This window comes from Schistocerca serialis, chromosome 1, assembly GCF_023864345.2.
Source record: "Schistocerca serialis cubense isolate TAMUIC-IGC-003099 chromosome 1, iqSchSeri2.2, whole genome shotgun sequence".
NCBI lineage: Eukaryota > Metazoa > Arthropoda > Insecta > Orthoptera > Acrididae > Schistocerca > Schistocerca serialis.
Window position 1 is genome coordinate 949,122,355 of NC_064638.1, and position 20,272 is coordinate 949,142,626.

The window sequence follows — 20,272 nt, forward strand, 5'->3', positions numbered from 1 at the left end:
TCTTTATGAGAGGTAATGGGCTACAGATTTAATCTACTGTAATGATAATTTTCCTATTTAATTCTTCAACTGATTATTACTTTCTACTGATTATCTACTGAAAATACACAATATTATCATAATTCCAACATTCCTACAGAACTCTGACATTCACCCATTTAGATAAAAAAAAAACTGTTTACCATTTAAGTACAAACAAAAGCATATAATTACATTTACAGAAGAATAGTTTCTCCCTACTTACACCTTCTTCATCACCATATGTCCAAATGTTGTTGAACCTATGTCGCAGTTCAATGTGAAGACAATAACCTAGCTGTCTCTTCATTCTTGCTTTTAGAAAGGTTGATAGTAATAATGTATCTCCAATGCAAGCTGTAGATACCCAGTCAACCACTTTATCCATTTCAGTCTTCAAATAAATTATTGCTTCTTCTTCCAAGAAACTCAGATTTCTGAGATCAATCACATTTCTACATTCCTGCAATTCCTGCTTCAGCCGTTTCTCATCTCGCAAATTCAGATATGGAACGCCTTCATACATCACCTATATGGACAAGAAAGATTATCTGTTAGCAATTCTACATCTACTTCACAATAGCACACACTGTTTTAGTTTCACAAACAGTCTCACAGCCTTATGTAGTACACTCCGAGGCCTACTTAAAGAATTTACTGCGCAGCATAACAGATTATGAGATAGGGAGTCGGGTCAGACCTAGATTTACTTACTTTCTAAGATTTCTTTGATGTCATTCATTATAGGCATGCATTTCAGACTTTTAGACAGAAGTAATGAGCAACACCGTATTGTTCAAAGAAATTTTGAGCTTTTAGTCGGTTGTCATCAGCTACACTCCATGACATTTTGACTGTTTGACTGAGCATCTGCCTGTCATCCTCGGGTGACCCATCGAAGACTAATGAAGAAATCCTATGTTCCACAATATATGGCGCACTGTGCATATTCCACACTTGCTTCAACATTATGGTGACAGACAAAAAGGATAAGCCTGTGGCAGTGCCCTCATTGCTGAAACTGTTAAACTCAACTGTCCTCACCATTACCGCTCACCTTGGCCATCAGTGTACTCTGTTGTCTTTGAGTACAGCAAGTCGCGGACATGGTGGATTTCTGTACATCAGTCAACGGGTAGCTGTTGCACATTTCATCAGACTTTCCATCATGCATATTTACACAGATTCTTTAACAGTATAGTCCCAAAAAAATGTTTCTCTGGCAAAAATTACTGTTTTGTTATACTCCACTGAATATCCGGTGATGATCCAATGTTTGGCAAGAGCAGACTTGCTTGGGCACAAAAGGGCAAGTGCAGTGTTGATATTCAGCTTTCTTCCATAGCATGTGTGGTATGACATAAATAAGCCATACCACACTCACAAGGTATGTGGAAAATTCCAGCTTTCCACTGTAACAAATCGCCCTTCACTATCCCAGCAGGACGGCAATCTTACATGGTGGACGGAAAACCACTTCCACCAGAAAACCACTTAGGGTTCTAGCTATTTTAAATGAAATATTGCCAACAAAGGGAAGAAAAGCTAGAGATTTTGCTGGTGTGCTCTCCTCTTTATCCATTTTCTGGTCCACGGTTTTAACTGACAGTGCCCTATTAATCCACTGGGTAGAATATCCATTTCCCTGAACATTGTCCTTAAGGTGGGTGAGCTCTTTACGAAAAATTACCTGCCTCTGAGAACGTGTGATGTCTATGTACAAGCTTTTTAAGTGCTCTCATAGTTCGCCACGGGTGATGACAACTCTATGATCGTAAATATAAATTGGTATGAGTGGGCTTATGATAAACTGAATGCCACAGAGTCATCATTCTTCCATTTAATCAAAACACCAAGGAAAGGCAGACAAGTAGCTTTATCTAATTCAACAATGAACTGGATGTTCTTATGAATAATTTGAGGTGATATAAATGATCCATTAATTTATCATCTCCACAACTAGTTGTCTCAGAAAGGAAGCAGAACATTTGGCTAAATCATACGCTGTGGCACAAATGTTGCTTATTATTGGCGGTAAAAGTAGACCTTCTTTATGAATTTTAGAGATGCCATACAATTTTGGTGGTACACAAGCATGTGGTCTTAACCTTGTCTCTTAAGGTAATGAGGAAGAATTCAGGGGCATAGGAGTCTTCCTTTGCACGCATCTTAAGGGACTACTATCAATCTTCTTACACATAGAATCCTCAGTAGACCTCACATCTTTCCAGCATGAGCCTGAGCCTCATTTGTGAACAGTATGCAACGAATATTAAATCCAGCATCATCAGCCATGATTAGCGGTTCGTTCACTTACTCTGTGCTTTGTTGCACAAGCTGAATGGGAATGATCAGGTGTAGCGGAATTTGTTATCATGAAATAAGAGTACAAAATAAGGCACATTTACGACATTAGATTCTCCCAAGGTAGAGAAGGAATTCGGAAGCTTTCACAGTGCAAGCAAGAGAGCTGTGACTAATACTCGCCTTGGTATTCAAAATTGTGCCAGAGCAAGGGTGAGGTTTATTTTGCATCACACCAAATCATTATAGACGTGCAACTTGGTAAATACAAATAGTAACATTCTGGGCAATCTGCCTTTGGGGAGGGGGGTACAACAAAAAGTAGCATAATGATTAAGTAACTAGATAAAAGACAATGGGAGAACAACACAGTGCAGTGATCAAGTGTTGAACTCTGAAATTACCAAATGTACCCTCATATTTAATTGCAAAAACTGTAATAATCAAGGAAGTAATTATTTGAAGGCTGTTTAGTGAAGGAAATTAAGCCTTCTGAATGGCAAGTTCATATCACCTTTCTCAGTGAAGAAGGATAGAGTCGGGCCGCAGAACGACTATCTAGCTAGCTGATTCGAATTGAGAAGAACGTGTTTCAGATTGAGTGGTTCACTCAGAAAAATCAAGCTTGGATCTTGAAACTTGCATTAGTCCTCCTCTAAATATTCATCCTCCAATGCCCCCACAGAACTCAAACGATGGATGACTTGTGATTCTTCACCTTCTCCCCACTTACTTCATGTCAAAATAGTTTATGAGTGAACTGTGGATGTTCGTCTCCAATGGGCAAAAAATTTTGGCAAATTACCACATTGCTATCATGTGTGCTAATGAACTGATCGATTGGAGGTGGGGAAGGAGGGGAGGGGTTTGCCAGACTTTTATCTCCTCCCCCTCTCCCTCTGATTGGCCACTCCACCCATCATCATTACCCCCACTCCTCCCGCTGACACAGCGTCCATTTCAGATTTACACCCAGGTGCGTGTGCTGTTAACAGCTCGGGGAGGAACAGGAAACGATTCTCAAGAGGATATGCCCATTATATTTATTCCTTATTATGGCGCATTATACAGGGAGATACGACAAAATCTCTGGAAACACCAACTGAAGACAGTCTTCCACCCATCAGCCTAAAAACGGGCACTGCTTGATAGTATAAAAGACTACCTTTGAGTACGGAACCAGTGTCTATCAGACACCCTGCCAGTTTGGTAAGATATACACAGGTCAGAGAGTACTGACAAAGATCGTTGTCGAAAACACCAATGGCACACCAGATTGCCTAAAAAGGTGGCAGTCGCAGACCATTGCCTGACAGAATTACATGGAATGGATTATGACTCCACCAAGGTTCAGACACAGATGACCAACTTGTAGGCCTGTGTCGTTAAGGAATCTACTGAGAACCCAGTAAGGGAACTACTGATAAATTGTGATAGCGGGTACATTCTTAGTAAGGCATGGGGCCGCACTATTAGAATGGTAAGGAAGAAAAATGATACATCACACATCAAACTGACTTCGAGGGCAGGTAAAGGAACAACAGAGTTGTTGCCAACATGTGCACCTGGGCACAAACCTAGGACGGAACACCGTGTCGGCAGGAGGAGTAGGGGTAGGGATGCTAGGTGTGGACAGCCAATCAGAGGGAGATGGGAGGAGATAGTAGCGTAGTGCTGGCCCACCATCTGTCAGTTCAGTAACACATGTGACGATGGCAACATGGTCACTTTGCCTGTTGGACACTGACATGCAGTAGTTCACCAGTGAATTATTTCAAGATGGATGATTTGGCAGAGACCTTGCTTGTAGAAGTCTGTATTTTGGTTGTTCAGGAAAAGTTCAACTTCGGAAACGACCTTATCATTCTGCAAATGCCTGCCAAACAATGGTTTCTTATTCAAGAAAGGAGTAAATGGATGTCTTTACATCAGAATATGGGGTTGAAGCAAGAGTTAACAGCCTGTACAAGCAGCATGCGACCTATGGTGTCCTACTGTTTTGGAGCACTTTACTGTGATGTTACATCTTGACAGCCCACTACAACCACACCAGGAGATATCGGTAGTACAGTTTGCCCCTTATGAAGGGGTACGAGGAAAAGTACTGTTGTATTACATTTATCAGCCTTCAGCACCACTATATCAGGATCTTGTCTGAGATTTCATTAAGCAGCCCTTTCTGGGGATGTTATGTGTTACTACATTGAGGAGGTTTTTCAAAAGAGCAGTAAGTTTCCCTTCTAATTTATTTTGCAACATCCAAAGGAAAGTGTGGTACGGCTTCTTCAACACCACTCGCAAAACTTGTTAAAGTTGGTGCTCTAGGTTTATGTGCAAAATTGAGTCACTGAGACTTTGAGGGGACAGCACTTGAATCAGTGGTCCTCCAATGGAATTTTTATTTTACCTTAACTCAATTCATAAGTACATCCAGTTCACTGTGCAATTTGAGGAAGATGGATGTCTGCCTTTCATGAATGTTGTGATTAGACAGAAGAATGATGACACTCTGGAGCATTCAGTCTTGTCAGGCCACTCATACCAATTTGTATCTACAATCATCGAGTTGTTATCACCCATAGTAAGATAGTGTTCAGGGAAAATGGATATTCTAATCAGCAAATTAACAGGACCCTATCAGTTAAGACCACAGACCAATATAAGGAACTGCTGTGCCAAAAAGAAAAATTAATTAATTTGACTTCTGACTTTGACACAGATAAGACAGGTACTGCGTTTAAACTCGATTTTTTTCTTAGATGTATAGATTTTAAAATTTTGACTTTTCTAATATAAAAGTCTGTGAAAAATTTGCCTATAGATGAATATGCTTTCTTCATAGCTGCTGTAAGGAGAGAACGGGTTAGGTACAGGATGACCTGGCGGTCAGAGGTTTCCGTTTCTCTGGTTCTCAGAGAACGCCAGGCAAAGTCGGAGAAACATGCTACAACTCGTGACGGAAACTCCATCTCTCATGGCAGCTAGAGTACTCACAGTCACCCTAAGATTTTCTGGAAACACTTTCAGAATGAGAAGATTGAACAACAGTGGCAGTATGATATCTTCTTGCTAACAAACTGGTCGCATAGGGAACATCTTTAACACACAAGCTGACAGCTAAATATATCGCGTTGTTCAGACCGTGACAGTAGCTGATTTGCCCAGTATTGTTCATTTGTGAAGAAATTACTATGCACTGGATTGCTAAACAAACTAATTGTTTTATGGAGGTCCAGATACCCAACATTGAACAAAATTTCGAAACGATATTTACCTTCTTTTTCACAAAATAATTTTTTTTCCTTGATAATTGCAATTACAAGTTGTATCTCCTCTGCAATTCAAATCACATCTATATGCAAACTACGTATCTGACCCAAAAAAAAAAAAAAAAAAAAAATGTCCAATAGCCATTCCTTATCTCCAAAATTACAAAAGGCATAGGTGCTCTTTTTTCACAGCAAAGAGCATTGTCATATCAATTATAGTAGCACATCCTCACTGGTACTCACAACCGGAACATTCCAATAATATTAGTTAAGCACTCCGCTGCGTTATTAAGATTTATGTTTATTGGTATTAACAACAATAAAAAATTATGAGTCTGTGTTGCACATACACATTCAATAAACAAAACATCCTTTTCACTTCACATAACAGATATGACGCAAATAACATAAGCACACTACTATACACCATAGAACTGTCAGTTCACATTACGTAGGGACATTACACCAGGAAGTGGATAAATGGAGAGAACTTCTGCAAGATCTCTAGCTTTTCTTCCCTTTGTTAGCAATATTTCATTTAAAATAGCTAGAAACCTGAGAAGTTTTCTCGTGAAAGTGGTTTTCTGACCCCCATCGAAGATTGCAGACACCAGCTGGGATCGGTGAAGAGCAATTTGTTATAGTGGAAAGCTAGAATTTACAAAATACTTGGAAGTGTGGCATGGCTTATATAGGGCGTACCACACGCACCGTCAAAGAATACTGCACTGAACATAAGCGTTGCACTCAGCTTTTGCAACAAAGCAAGTCTGCTGTTGCCAAACATTGCTATCTTCACCAGACATTCAGTGGAGAATGTTAGAACAATAGTTTTGGGCAGAGTAACAACTTTTTGGGACGTCATGATTAAAGAATCTGTGGAAATATGCATGATGTAAAATCTGATTAACAATGATAGTGGCTAACAGCTGGATAATGCTTGGAACCTGATCATCACCATGATTTACTCTAACTGACAATGACAGAGTACGCCAGTGACCACAGCAAACAGCATCTGTGAGAACAGCTGAGTTTTGCAGTTACATCAGCACGGAAGCTGCCACCAGGCAGTAGGGTCCATCTGTCACCATGAACTTCAAACACGTGTAGCAAGGATCCTTGCTACCCTCCCTATTTTCCTTTCCCTGTTGCTTCATAACCTGGGTTGTGAGTAACTGAATCTACTTTCCCTTCTTCCCTTTCTTTCCCCTCTCTCCTCCCTGATGAAGGACCATTTGTTCCGAAAGATAGGAACGTAAATTTTTGGTTCTGTTTTTTGTGTATCTATCGGCTGTACTGAGCTGAGGTAAGTACTGGCCAGCCCCTCTATCTCTTTGTTAGATTAAAAAATTTTTAGTCTTCTAACATTTACTTCATCACATATTAAAATTGTTGGCAGATTTCATGTAATTTATATTTACCTTCATCTGAATACAAAACACAATTTGTAAAAATGTGATGTGCTAAAATTTGTACTCAAGAATCACAGTAAGTCTCACAAGAGCAGAAAGCAAACAGTAAATGGACCGTGTTGTATCAGTTGATGAATGAGGAGAATCTCATTGTGATCAGGAGGTATATCAACAGGGAGCAGTGGTCTTGACTTGCTGCTGTAGCTAATTGTCTGTCACATCCATATAATTTTCTTCTTACCGGCTGTTTATTTCAACATCATGGTAACAGCCTGTAGGGAAACAACACACCAGGGTACAGAATTCTCAGTAAATGTTTCCTTTTCTGCTCCACTTGACAACTAATTTCTCAGTTGAATTCCCAAGTGTCCTGGTACCCATTGCAATAGAATCTTTTTAGGTGGAGAATGGTATCGTGAATGTTCTGGATTATTTAATCAAATGGATACATGTATTGCTTAGATGGCAGCAATCATGGTATCTGGGGAGATGATGAATTTCTCAGCAAGAAAATAAAACAAACAATGGGAAGTCCAGATTGTAACATCAACAATATGATGAAAAGAATAGATTGCTACTCACAGAAAAGATGACATCTTGCAGACAGGCACAATGAAAAGACTGTCACACACTGAGCTTTCAGCCAAATTCTTCTTCAGAAAAGAAAAGAAAAAAGAACACACACACATTCACACTAGCAAAGACACCTTACGCACAAATGGCTGCTACCTCTGGCTGCTCAGGCCAGAAATGTTCCTGTGGAATACACAGATACTGCCATATATGATAACACTATCTCACTGTTGTAAAAGATTTCAATAAAGATTTTAAAACTCCCAAAATGCACTTTTTACTACAATATGCTCCAAAGGCATGTTACCGTCAAGGCACTATAAGAGCTAAAACAATTAGTGACAACATCTATTCCACCTTTGATATACAATACAATAGTATTCATTCCTTTTTCAGCCATCACTTACAAAGTTGGTTCTAATTTAATACTGAAGTAGTCATTTTACTTTAATTTTCAATTTTCATACAAGCTACTAAACCAGCATTTGACGATACCCAATTATGACTGAAGACAACACCTGATGATGCTATGGTCATGTAAATACTAATTACTATCAACTTAAGCATACTTTTGTTGGAGTTATATGTTTCAGGACATGTCTTTTGGGAAATATTTATTAGTAATATATCTACTTCTAATTTTGACAGGCATTTAAGTCCCTGGGCTACATTTCGAAATTCCTTGTGATTTGAAGTGACAGACTTCAGTATCTATTAGTCAATTTCTATCATAACTACATTACTTTAAATTCCTGAGCGCACAGAAAATAAAACAAATAATGTAAAGTCCACATTGGAATAGCAACAATATTATGAAAAGAATAGCTGCTACACATCGTAAAGAAGGCTTGCTGGTTTGCAAACAGGCACAACAGAAAGACTGTTTCAGCCAAATCATGCTTTAGAAAAGAAAAGAAAAGAAAATACACACATATTCACACAAGCAAGCACACTCACACACACATGAACGCCAAGCGAGGCACTAAAGGCAACACTAATGCCAAAGCTGAAAAAATGATTTACAGAGAAGTACATGAATTGAATCTGTACATAGGTTAGAGCAGTCAACTAGTCTCCTAGCGCTCAACCATGGTGAGAGAAACCACCCCTGCATCCGACCCCTACTAATCCAATTAAAAGCGAAGACAACTATTGACTAAAGAATGCCTCACAGCCAAGCAATCCAGAAAACGACAAGGGATAAGGCTAAAAATGTAACAGACATCAGTCATAGCATAAATAATAAAACAAGATGAGAGCAAAAGTTAAGGCCACAGATGGGCTCTGCATATGAAGGGGGCAGTCCCTCCCCCCCCCCCCTCCACCCCCCCACATCCAAGCCTTCATAGGAAAAGTGTGAAAGAGTAGGATAGCACCCACTGATCAACAGAATGGTACACGTAAAACAGAAAGTGGTGCAGCAGAAAAGGAGGCAAACCACCTAAAAGTAATTAAAACAGAGGAAAACAAGGATGACCGGGGCAGCAGGCGAAGAAGGTAAGGTCAAGAGTCCCAATGACATAGCACATGGCAGGAGACGCCCCAAATCCCGAACACCACATCTCCACCCCGAAGGTAGTTTGGAAATTTATATCTCAGAATAAAAAATACAGTCACAAAAAAAACTGAGAACCCGTTCAACTGTCCATGAGTTATCACTGTCATGAGAGGCAAAGAATTCAAAACACCACGTTTAGCACAGAAAGCCAGAAGGAGGGGGCATTCCACCAGGATATGAACAACTGCCAGTTAGGCTTCATAACCACAAAGTGGGGATGGGTCATTACATAAAATAAAACTATGAGTCAGTTTGGTATGACCAATGCAGGGGCGACATACAATGGTGAATTCCTTCTGGGAGGAATGGAAGAAAGAGTGCAGCAGTCATCTCCTTGATAGTGCACAGTTTATTTGGGGGGGGGGGGGGGGGGGGGGGGGGGGGGATCAGTAGCCCACATATCTTCTTTCACCTCCAAGTGAGAAGAGGTCGTAGTTGCACCCACAAATCCGCACATGGCGATTATCAAAGCAAATGTAGGGCAAGTAATAACATTTCTAGCCAATGGGTTGGCCAGTTCATTCCCTGAAATACCAACATGACTTGGGACCAAGAGGTAGACAACCGAACAGGCAGTATGATTTAAGTTCAGAGAGAATGTCATGAACAGCAGATATCACAGGGTGACAAGAGTAACATTGGTCAATGGCCTGGAGACTGCTCACTGAGTCAATACATATTAATAAGAGATCAAGGGAGCCCCCGTTTCATAAAATGGAGGGTTCTTAATTGCCATCGGCTCTGCCATACAAGCACAAGGACTCCCAGCAATAAATGGCGTTTCTGACCAGCGGGAGGTGTAAAAGCATAACCAGTCCTATGTATGGTTTTGGAGGCATCAGTGGGAAAGACTGTAGCACCCCAATACTCCTGAAAAACTAAAAGGAACATATGCTGAAAGGTCATGTAGGTGATCGATACCTGATGTCTTTAAAACAGAACGATTATAATTCATGGTCTGTGTACCAACCAAGGGAGAGTGTGCAAGAAAACACCGGGAGTACATTCCAAGGAGGATAGGCGAGGTCCTGGCAGAGAGCTGAAAGGTGTGTTCCAATTGGTGATGGCGTCAATGTGAGATAGCGCATCTGCTGGTCTAATCAACTCACCATCAACGTGTCGAACATCAGTAATAAATTGGGCACTGAAGTTCAAATGCCACAATTGAGGTGGCGATGCCTTATCTGGATTCTAACAATGCAAACACAAGTGGCTTATGGTCTGTGAGAAGTATAAAATGTTTACTTTCAAGCACGTGTCTAAGCTTTATGCTTGAGGCATATGACATATAGAGGTTGCAATTTTCCATTGATAAATTTCCTTGTGAAGGTGATAAGTTTTTACTGAAGAAAGCTAGAGCTTGCCAGTCGTGTTACACAAAATTATTGTAACATGTTGTAACACAACTATCATTTCAGTTGACAATGTAGCTACCATGACCGCAAGAGGTGCATCACGAAGAGGACCAGCTAACAATACAGCATATGCAATAGCAGCTTTCATTCTGGCCGAGGATGCTGTCTTTTCATTAGTCTACTCTAGCATATCTCCAGGCTTAGAAGAAGCTTTTAGCAGAAGCACTGCTAAAAATGCACAATTGTGCACAAAATGTCAATGGAAGTTTTCAAACCTAAGAAATTGTGCAATTCTTGTATTATAGTGAGATGGGGAAACTGAGAAATAGCTTCCACTCTGTCTTGAGGTGGCAGACTTCCTGAGGTGGCAGACTTCCTTGTGCACTGATAAGGTACCCTAAGAATCTTAATCCATTGCTCCAAAGACACACTACTGCAGATCAATCACTAGATCATGGTTCTGTAAACGAAGGAAGAAGGAAGGAGTAGTAAGAGTTCAACGTCATGTCAACAGCGAGATCATTAGAGATGGGTCACAAGCTTGAAATACTTCAAGCAGGGGAAGGAAATCAGCTATGTCCCTTCAAAGGAACCATCCCACCATTTGCCTGGGGAGATTTTTAAGAATTAACAGAAAACCTAAATCGGGACGGGTGGCAGGGTCTTGAACCAATGTCCTCCTGAAAGCGAGTACAGTGTGCTATACACTGTACTCGCTAACTCAGTCATGTCCTTGTGACCTAGAGAACATTTGCTGTAGGTGTACTAGATGCTCTGCCTTGCTGCACGACGTTATATTAGGTCATCAATGTACACGAAGGCCTTTTGGTTGAAAGCTTAGTTGTATAGCAGTCTTTGTTATTCCTGTCTGTGACTCAACCTCTTCACTATATGGTGTGCAGCATACTATACTTTTCATAATATTGTCAGAATTCTAGTTAGTTCAACCATGAAGCACTGGAACGTCTGGGCAAAACATTACCATGAATATGCATACCAAAGTCCTCAATATCTGGCATGGGATAATAATCAAATATCATTCTGGAGTTAAGTCGACAATAGGTGCCATACACTGTGTCACCCATCAGTCTTCATAGGTACAAGGAGCAAAGAGGCCCAGCTATTATTTGAAGGACGACAAATACCTTGTGCTAAGGCCGGTATTACACTATCAAATTTCTTTGTCCAATATCTTTGTCAAAGATATTTGATAGTGTAATAGGGACTTTGTCAAATGTCGTCCAATATTTGATCAAATCTAGGGCCTCGCTGTATATTTGATCAAAGAAACCGCTTGTCTTCTGTTCACTGCAATGTGACATGTTACCACATGGAGCGCTAACATCGCTGCAGCGTTCTGTCGTCTGTAGTGTTTTTATAACCATTGCCGGTAAATACAATTGGTGTGTGCCGACAACTACAAAATTAATAGAGATGTCTGAAGCTGATGAGGTGCTTTACAACGTGAGGCAACCTGAATACAAAAATAGATTAAGAAGATTGGAGACCTAACCTGACCTAACCTAACCTAACATAACCCTCTCCTGTAGCAAGGAATCGGAGTGTTATAGTGAGCCTGTCTTCTGAAAATGTAGCAGTTCTTAAGTGAATATTGTGCTTTGTGATATGAGGATACACTTCATTGAGCATATACAGAAATGTATGCTCATCCATTCTTAAGTAATTGATGTACGACTTGACGTCTTCCACTGTAAGCTCACGTAACAAGTATTATTGAATGCTTTTATCGTGTCGTCGTAAAACCCACGGCTTCACCCAGATTAGATTAGTTTTTCATTCCATAGATCCGTGCTGAGGAGATCCTCGTGGATGTGGAACATGTCGATTTTTTTAAGCTGAAATAAAAATACTAATAGTATGAATAAATACAATACATCATTTGTTTCTATTAAAAATTTCGCCAATGGAGTAGAAGGAGTTGGCCAGTAGTAAGTCTTTCAGGCTCCTTTTAAACTGATCTTTATTTCTAACTAAATTTTTTATGTTTCCTGGCAAATTATTGAAGATGAGTGTTCCTGAGTAGTGGACCCCTTTTTGAACTAAAGTAAGTGCTTTTAAGTCCTTGTGCAGATCATTTTTGTTCCTGGTATTGTATGTATGAACTGAGTTGTTTGTTGGAAAAAGAGATATATTATTTACGACAAATTTCATTAAGAAGTAAATATACTGAGAGGCAGTAGTTAGTAAACCCAGTTCTTTGAAGAGGTTTCTGCAGGTGGTCTGTGAATTTACTCCACAAATAATACGTATTACACGCTTTTGGACCTTGAAAACTTTTGTTTGACTTCAAGATTTACCCCAAAATATTATCCCATATGACATTATGGAATGAAAGTATGCAAGCTTTTTCATTTTTATGTTGCCTATGTCTGCTAACACTCGAATTGCAAATACAGATTTGTTAAGGCCTTTCTGCAGTTCTGTGGTGTGCTCCTCCCAACTGAATTTATTATCAAGTTGTAATCCCAGGACTTTCAAGACTGTCAACCACGTATGTATGGTTCCATTTTTTCCCCCCACTTCTTTTCCGCATGTGCACACAATGCAATTGAAGTACGTAGAACTGCTGCGGTTAATAACAAGTTGTTGTCAGCCATCTTGAACTTTGACAAAAAATTTGATGACAGTGTAATACTCCTTGTAGTGCTACGTCAAAGATCTTTGTCATATATATTGGACGGAATATTGGATCACATCTTTGATCAAATCTTTGACAAAGAAATTTGATAGTGTAATACCGGCCTAACAGGAAAGAGAACACTTGCTTTGCCGTCAACAGTTTTTCTGGATGCAGATGACAAGGCCAAGTGTGATCAGGCATGGTGACAATGTGATACACCATTTATTGTCTAACCGATACTACAGTAGGCAATGGACAGGTGACTTCAGGGAACTGAAGAAGTAGGTGATTGTATGACAAATCATCTGCAATCACTTTTATGCCGGCATGGCTGGCATCATGTAGGCGTCCATGACTAAACAACTGTGCTGCAGGCTCAAGCAAGCACAAATTGTAAATATGCTGGAGGAGGCTGTAAAACAATAAAAAATGAGCTCCAACAGCAAGTCGCAAACACGACTCCATACGAATTTACATCAAAGGTTGAAGTTTAGATATGAGCTGATGTAGCTATAGGCCTTGATGGAAAACCCAGTTACAGTACACTGCCAATTTCCATAAGTATTCCGTCACGGATGACAAGGAGGAGGCTAAACTGAGAGATCAGCACCTGTGCCACGAAAAATTGTGGCTTGGTAGAGTGCTCCATTACAAACAGTCAGCAGCTATCCAGTTTGAAAAGAGTCACTGTTGCTTGCCCTAGACTGGCGAGTTGCAACTCTGAATTTTATGTGAAACTAACAGATACTCTCTCCGGTGAGCAAACGCCTGCTTCTGCTGCATGAGCATTGCCGTCATGACGCAGCTGCAGCATACCATATTTGTAGGGCTGCAACTTGCTTCGAATGTTCAGTTACTTGTGATTACAGGGCTCTGACAGATGTCTCTGTTCTGTGGAGATGGTTGGAACACCCAACAACGGATATATGTTGACCATTTGGTCAGCCGTTTAAGTGAGATTGTTGAGGTCACCAGCCCAAACTGAGTATTTTCTGTGCATCCTATAACAATTATGTTAGATAACCGTTATCTATGACTTCATAACATTGTGCAATAGACGCAAAGCTTACCATCTGCACAGACCGGTGGTATGGCGTTGGAATGCCATGGAGGTTACAGCATGGCACCTGGCTGACATGGCCTTGAGACTGGTTGAGCTACATCCCGATATATACAATAATATAAAAATTTCTGTGACTGGGATTGGTTGAAACACCTGATGCAAGAGGCTCCCTTGTGTCAGCAGATATTCAAAGGTCAGGGCTGGTAAGAGTCTGGTGGCCACAGTAAACAGACATATGAGGTGTTCACAAAAAGTCTCTCCACAGTGCCGCGTGATTGTTAGCCTCACATGCCATATGCCGCAGTGGATATACTTAAATGAAACTCATTGCAGTATCGTTGTGCGCTTATTGTTTCATTGAAAAATATGGGACCCACAATCCGACATCTAGAAACTGCAGTTAAAATTCCTATTTTCACAGAATGAAGTGGTTCCTCATGAGTACACAATGGATTTGCAGTACTCCACATACAAGAATTTTGCAAGTTCATGTGCCCGGATAAATGAAACCACGCCTCATCAGTGAAAAACGGTTCATTAAGAATATCCCTTCCATTTTGATGAAAGAAAGTTTTGAACCACTGACAAAAATGCAGTTTCTTGCCATGATCAGTATTTTTGTTCTTGCACGGCTGTCATTTTGTATGGGAAAAGTGCTAATTTTTTCCTTACAGCTGGGTGGGCTGTTCCGACACTAACATCGATTTCCTGGGCAAGTTTTCTTACTGACTTGTTCGGACTCATGGACATTTTATCGGAAATATCGAGTAGTTTATCCTCAGACAAAACGATAGGACGACCACTTCCCGGTGCGTCTGTAACTGAACCCGTACTTTGAAACTTGTTAATCAAATCTTGCACAGTATCGCGATGTGGGAGTGTTGTCTTCGGGAATTAAATGTTTGATGAACTGAAACTGTGTATTTAACGCCAGCTTTTAACACTTGTTTGACTAAAAACACACGTTCTTCAATGGTTAGCACTTTAACACTGACAGAAATGAAACAAACGAACAAAGGGCCTAAACTTAAACGTTCACGTCAACACGTAACAATACGCACCAACGATACTACTGACGATGGCTGAGATAAATGAAACAGTGGAATGTTGGGAGAGTCCACTTGAAGGGAAGTAACCCAGGCAGGTGAAAAATCATATGGCACACGCGGCTAACAATCATACGGCACCGCAGAGAGACTTTTCAAACACCCCATATCAGTGGCAGCTCCTGCCAGTTTTGTTAACTGTTGCATTATTAAAGCAGTCTGGGAGTGGGAGCCAAAGTGAACAGTCATGCCAGTAGTGGCTTTCATCAATTGTTAAAACAATATCATTAAAAACATTTGCTTATGGTTCTGCAGTCATGGGCCAGTCTCTAGTGCATATTTGCGCTAGTAATTACAGTTGATGAAAAAGAAATACTGAAGGCAGCCACATGAGGGCATTGAAATAATTCAATAGCGACAAGTGAAAATTTGGCCAGACCAAAATTTGAACCGAAAATTCCTGCTTTACACAAGTGGTCATCTTAACCATTTCAGCTATCTGAGCGTGTTTCCCGTCCAACCCAAATTCCCTACTTATCAAACACTACTTCTGTAACATCCCCCTATTCACCATCCTCACTGCTCGCAGCATTTAGCTTCATGCCCACAAGAGGTCACACCTAGGATGCATCCACACTGAAGATATCATGAAATGCTGTCAAGAAGCATACACTGAGGTGACAAAAATCATTGGATGGCTATATGCAGATGGTAGTAGTATCACACACACTAGGTATAATATTCAGGTGATTCATGGGATAAGGTTTCCGATGCGATCACAGTCACACCACAAGAATTAACAGACCAAATGCAGAATGATGGTTGGAGTGGGATGCATGTGACATTCCATTCTGGAAATCGTTTGGGAATTCAATATTCTGAGATCCACAGTGTCAAGAGGGCGTGGAGAAAACCAAATTTCAGGCATTACCTTTCAATGCAGCAGTGTTTGCATAGTGCTGTCAATGCTAACAGACAAGCAACACCATGTCACATAACTGCAGCAATCAATGTGGGACATACGACGAACATATCCGTTAGGACAGTGCAGATAAATCTGATGTTAATGGGCTACGACAGCAGATTGGCGATACAAGTGGCATTGCTAACAGCACGACATTGCCTTCAGTGCATCTCTTGGGCTCGTGACCATATCGGTTGAACCCTGCACAACTGGAACACCATGGCCTGGTCAGATGAACCCATGAAGCCATGGACCCAAGTTCTGTCACCAAAGCAATGTGCAAGCTGGTCGCAGCTCCATAATGGAGTTGGTTGTGTTTACATAGGTGCACTATGTCCTATGTATGAATGAACTGATCATTGATGGGAAACGGTTATTTTCCACTACTTGGAGACCATTAGCAGCCATTCATGGACTTCGTGTCAGTGTATATCACTATTATATGTATGCTGTCTGTTCTTTTAGACAAGTGTACCACACATATTAAAGTGTTATCTGCCCACGATTGCAAAATTGTATTGATAATTAATTGTGCAATGTATTAAGTGTAGAGTGAACTGTAATGTGAAAAATGACGTGGATCATTAAATGGTGTCCCTTACCAAAAAGTGTGTGCTCTTTGCTGCAAGCCACGTAGTTAAGGATTTCCACCAAATATTGCCACTGCAGCACCACACCCGCCGCTTCTGTACAAGACCACAACCAGATGCTCTCACTGCAACCTCTGAAGATGCAAGATTAGTGGAATTCAGAAAAATCATGAGATGTGACCAATTTGCACCCTCAACCACCTCACATTTATGATCGCTCTATCACAAATAGGTGCCCAATTTCTTGCCAATGTAAGGAGTGTTGTAATTGGCAGGCTACCATTACAGCCATATATTCCACAAAATATCGTCATTAATTGCCGTGCTTGTGAGTGAGCAAAGACAATGAAATAGCTGGCATGTTTTGCAGTAATCGAATTCTTCAGTGCAGAGCAATTTTCCAAGATCCTTAGCTCATGACTGTGGTAAGTGCTTTACAAGTGCATGCTTAGTTGAAGTGTATTTTTCAGTGCTTGTTGGTGAAGCTAGGTCTTGCACTTTCACATTCATTTGCTCATTATGTGCAACTGCCACATAATTATATTTAGTTTCATCTAAGGCGATGTGGGCCAAAACAAATTGGTTCTCAAGCTGGGCAACTCTCAATACTGGATTATCTAACCAGAAGGGCACGGATTACACAACAACTGGACTAAGGATCCCACTTGCTGCTGTTAAGTTGCTGCTTGCAGGATTCTCCAAGTTAAGCAAGGCAGGTGTTGATTATGCAATGCAATTGTTCACGAGGGATTCTGCATGGTGCAGTTGACACGAAAACCTATGTAAGATGCGTTTTATCATTCCAGCATGCAATTTAATTTTTCTGGCATGTCATATGATCATTCTGGCACGATTTGAAAACTCAGGACCACCAAATGTTGTGCATAAATACAATTTATTTGTGCAAGACAAAATAAGCAATTAACTGTAATGCATAATCAGAAGACTGCAAGGAGTAACTAAACCTATCATTTGATCATCTGTTTGTAGTTCAGAGGCAGCATGGAGAACCAGTGTGTTTATACTGCATATATACTTAAAGCTTCACTTTTCATTGTTATACCATTTCTTTTATTTTATTTGTCTGATAGTGAGTGATTCTTTTTTTAAAGTCCAAAATAAAAATGTTTCTCTCTGCCCCCCCCCTTTTTTTTGGTCCATGGCATTGTTTGTCGTCATGATATGACCCACCCCAACTCGCGGCTCCTCATGGGCACATCAACATAGGAATGGCTGACCAACACGCAAGTCATTGAGTGAAATCCCAATGACCTAGATATAAGTAACATGTGTTGTCAAGGACCTACCAGCATGCACATAATTGAATATCCCCCCCCAATGATAAGTTGCCTACTGCACTGTGTTTTGGGCATACAGTATTATGCATCCCATCCTCCTGGAAATGTTTAAGCGGATAGTAGTAAACTGGTGGAACATTGGGTAGCCTTCCCTGCATGAACAGTGAGGTGCAGAGTAAGTATAGAATTAAACTTGACAACATTATAGTTTGCTGAACAAGAGGAAATTAAATATAGGCAGAAAAAAAGGAAAAGGGACAACCAAAATCAGACTCTGGGAAAGAAGTCGTGGCAGTTCGAAGAAGTCTCAGAAATTGGAAACAAGTAATAGGATAGAAGGATAGTAGTAATTGCAGCACATAAAGAAAGAAATGCTGAGGTTATCTGGGGCCTGTGATCATCATGACATTCACACAAAAAAAGCCATGAACTCCCATAAGGGACACTGTAGAATAACTAATAGTTTTCAACAAAACATTCTATTCTCTTTGTGATCTCCTTAATACCTGAGCAGCAATGACCCTTGGTAACTGAAAGAACACAAAGTTACATCTGAACTTGCACAGAGCCACAACACTTATCCTGGTTGGCAAGTGACACTCACTGCTCCATTAGTGGAACAGGCAATCATAATACACAGTCTGAATGCTTTGAAATGGAAACATCAGTGGCTTCTTGGATAACAGTTTCAATTTGTTTCATCCTTTACTGGAGGGTCTCAACCAAAGGATTCGTCGACTCTGTGATGGTCGTTGCTGCGTATTTCTAGACCTGCGGTATCAGTTACGGATTTGTAGGACTCCCCTTGATAGGTCAGGGATGCACTACAAAAAGGAAGCACCTACTCTGGTAGCAGAGTATTTGTAGAGTGAACATGAGGGTCTTTTAGGCTACGCAGTAGTTTGAAGTACTCTGATGAACACTCGGCAGTTGATAACCAACGAGGGAAATCAGACGGCTTTCGCAATAAAGACACTTCGACTGTCAAAATTTTTTCAATGAATTGTTGAAGTATTCATTACAAAGTTCCCGAATTTACTGCCATCTAGAAGCAGTCTCACTGTCAAATTATTCTCGGGATCAAGAGCAGGCTCTGAGATATTTAGCTAACCATGGAACATATATCAGAAGGACAGATTAGAGGCCATACAAGGGTAAGTGTTCACTGTACTTGACAAAAATATTGTCTCTAATGAGGTTGATGTTGAGTGCAAGTTCGCATATAATAGATCTAGTGAAACCAAGCTAATTGTTGGATGTTTTTACCAGCCACCTGATTCTGTTGTGGCAGTTCTAGAGTCATTCAAAGAATATCTATGGTCAGTAGCATGTAAATACCCAGATCACCCATTACTAGTTGAAGGCAATTTTAACCAATCGAGTACAGACTGGGATGTCTATGGATTCATTGCAGGTGGTACAGACAGACAGTCTAGCAAAATACTTTTGAACATGTTTTCTAAAACTGCCTTGAGCAGCTATTCCGGCAGCCCACACGCAATGGAAATACCTTAGAACTTGAAGCTACAAAAAGGCCTGACTTTATTGACAATGTCAGTATAGAAACAGGGATTAGTGATCACGATATCATTACAGCAACTATGATTACAAAAGTTAATATATCAGTTAAGATGGCTAGGAGTGTATTTCTGTTAGAAAAAGCAGATAAGTGCTGTTAGTGTCTCACTAAGACAATGAATTGGCATCACTTAGTTCCAGTAAGATGGACGTAGAGGAATTACTGGCAACGTTTAAGCACACTGTAAATCGTGGTCTGGAGAATTATGTGCCTAGTAAGTGGATTAAGGATGGAAAAGACCCACAAGGGTTTAATAACAAGATTCGGAAAATGCTGAGGAAGCAGAGGCTGTTGCACCCTAGGTTCAAAAGAGGACACACAAATGGTGGCAAAGATTAGTATTCATGAGTCTGTGAAAAGATCTATGAGCAAAGCATACAACTACTACCACCATAATACCTTAGCAAAAGATCTGGCAGGGAACTGGAGAAAATTTGGATCCTATGTAAAATAGCTGAGTGGGTCTATGGCTTCCAAGGGTTGTTAGCATCTCACTTAGACAGTGAATTGGCATCACTTAGTTCCAGTAAGATGGATGTAGAGGAATTACTGGCAAAATTTAAGCAGATTGTAAATCGTGGTCTGGAGAATTATGTGCCTAG

At 40.5% G+C, this 20,272-nt stretch overlaps 1 protein-coding gene across 2 annotated transcripts in view; it reads right to left on the reverse strand.

Annotated features, from left to right (window-relative positions):
* LOC126412640 (pre-piRNA 3'-exonuclease trimmer-like) overlaps positions 1 to 20,272 on the reverse strand; it is a 228,370-nt gene that overhangs the window by 186,544 nt on the left and 21,554 nt on the right. For both annotated transcript variants that reach the window (XM_050082325.1, XM_050082335.1), the window contains exon 3: positions 245 to 547. In XM_050082325.1, coding sequence (XP_049938282.1) covers positions 245 to 547 — 303 coding nt within the window. The remainder of the gene's footprint in view (positions 1 to 244; positions 548 to 20,272) is intronic.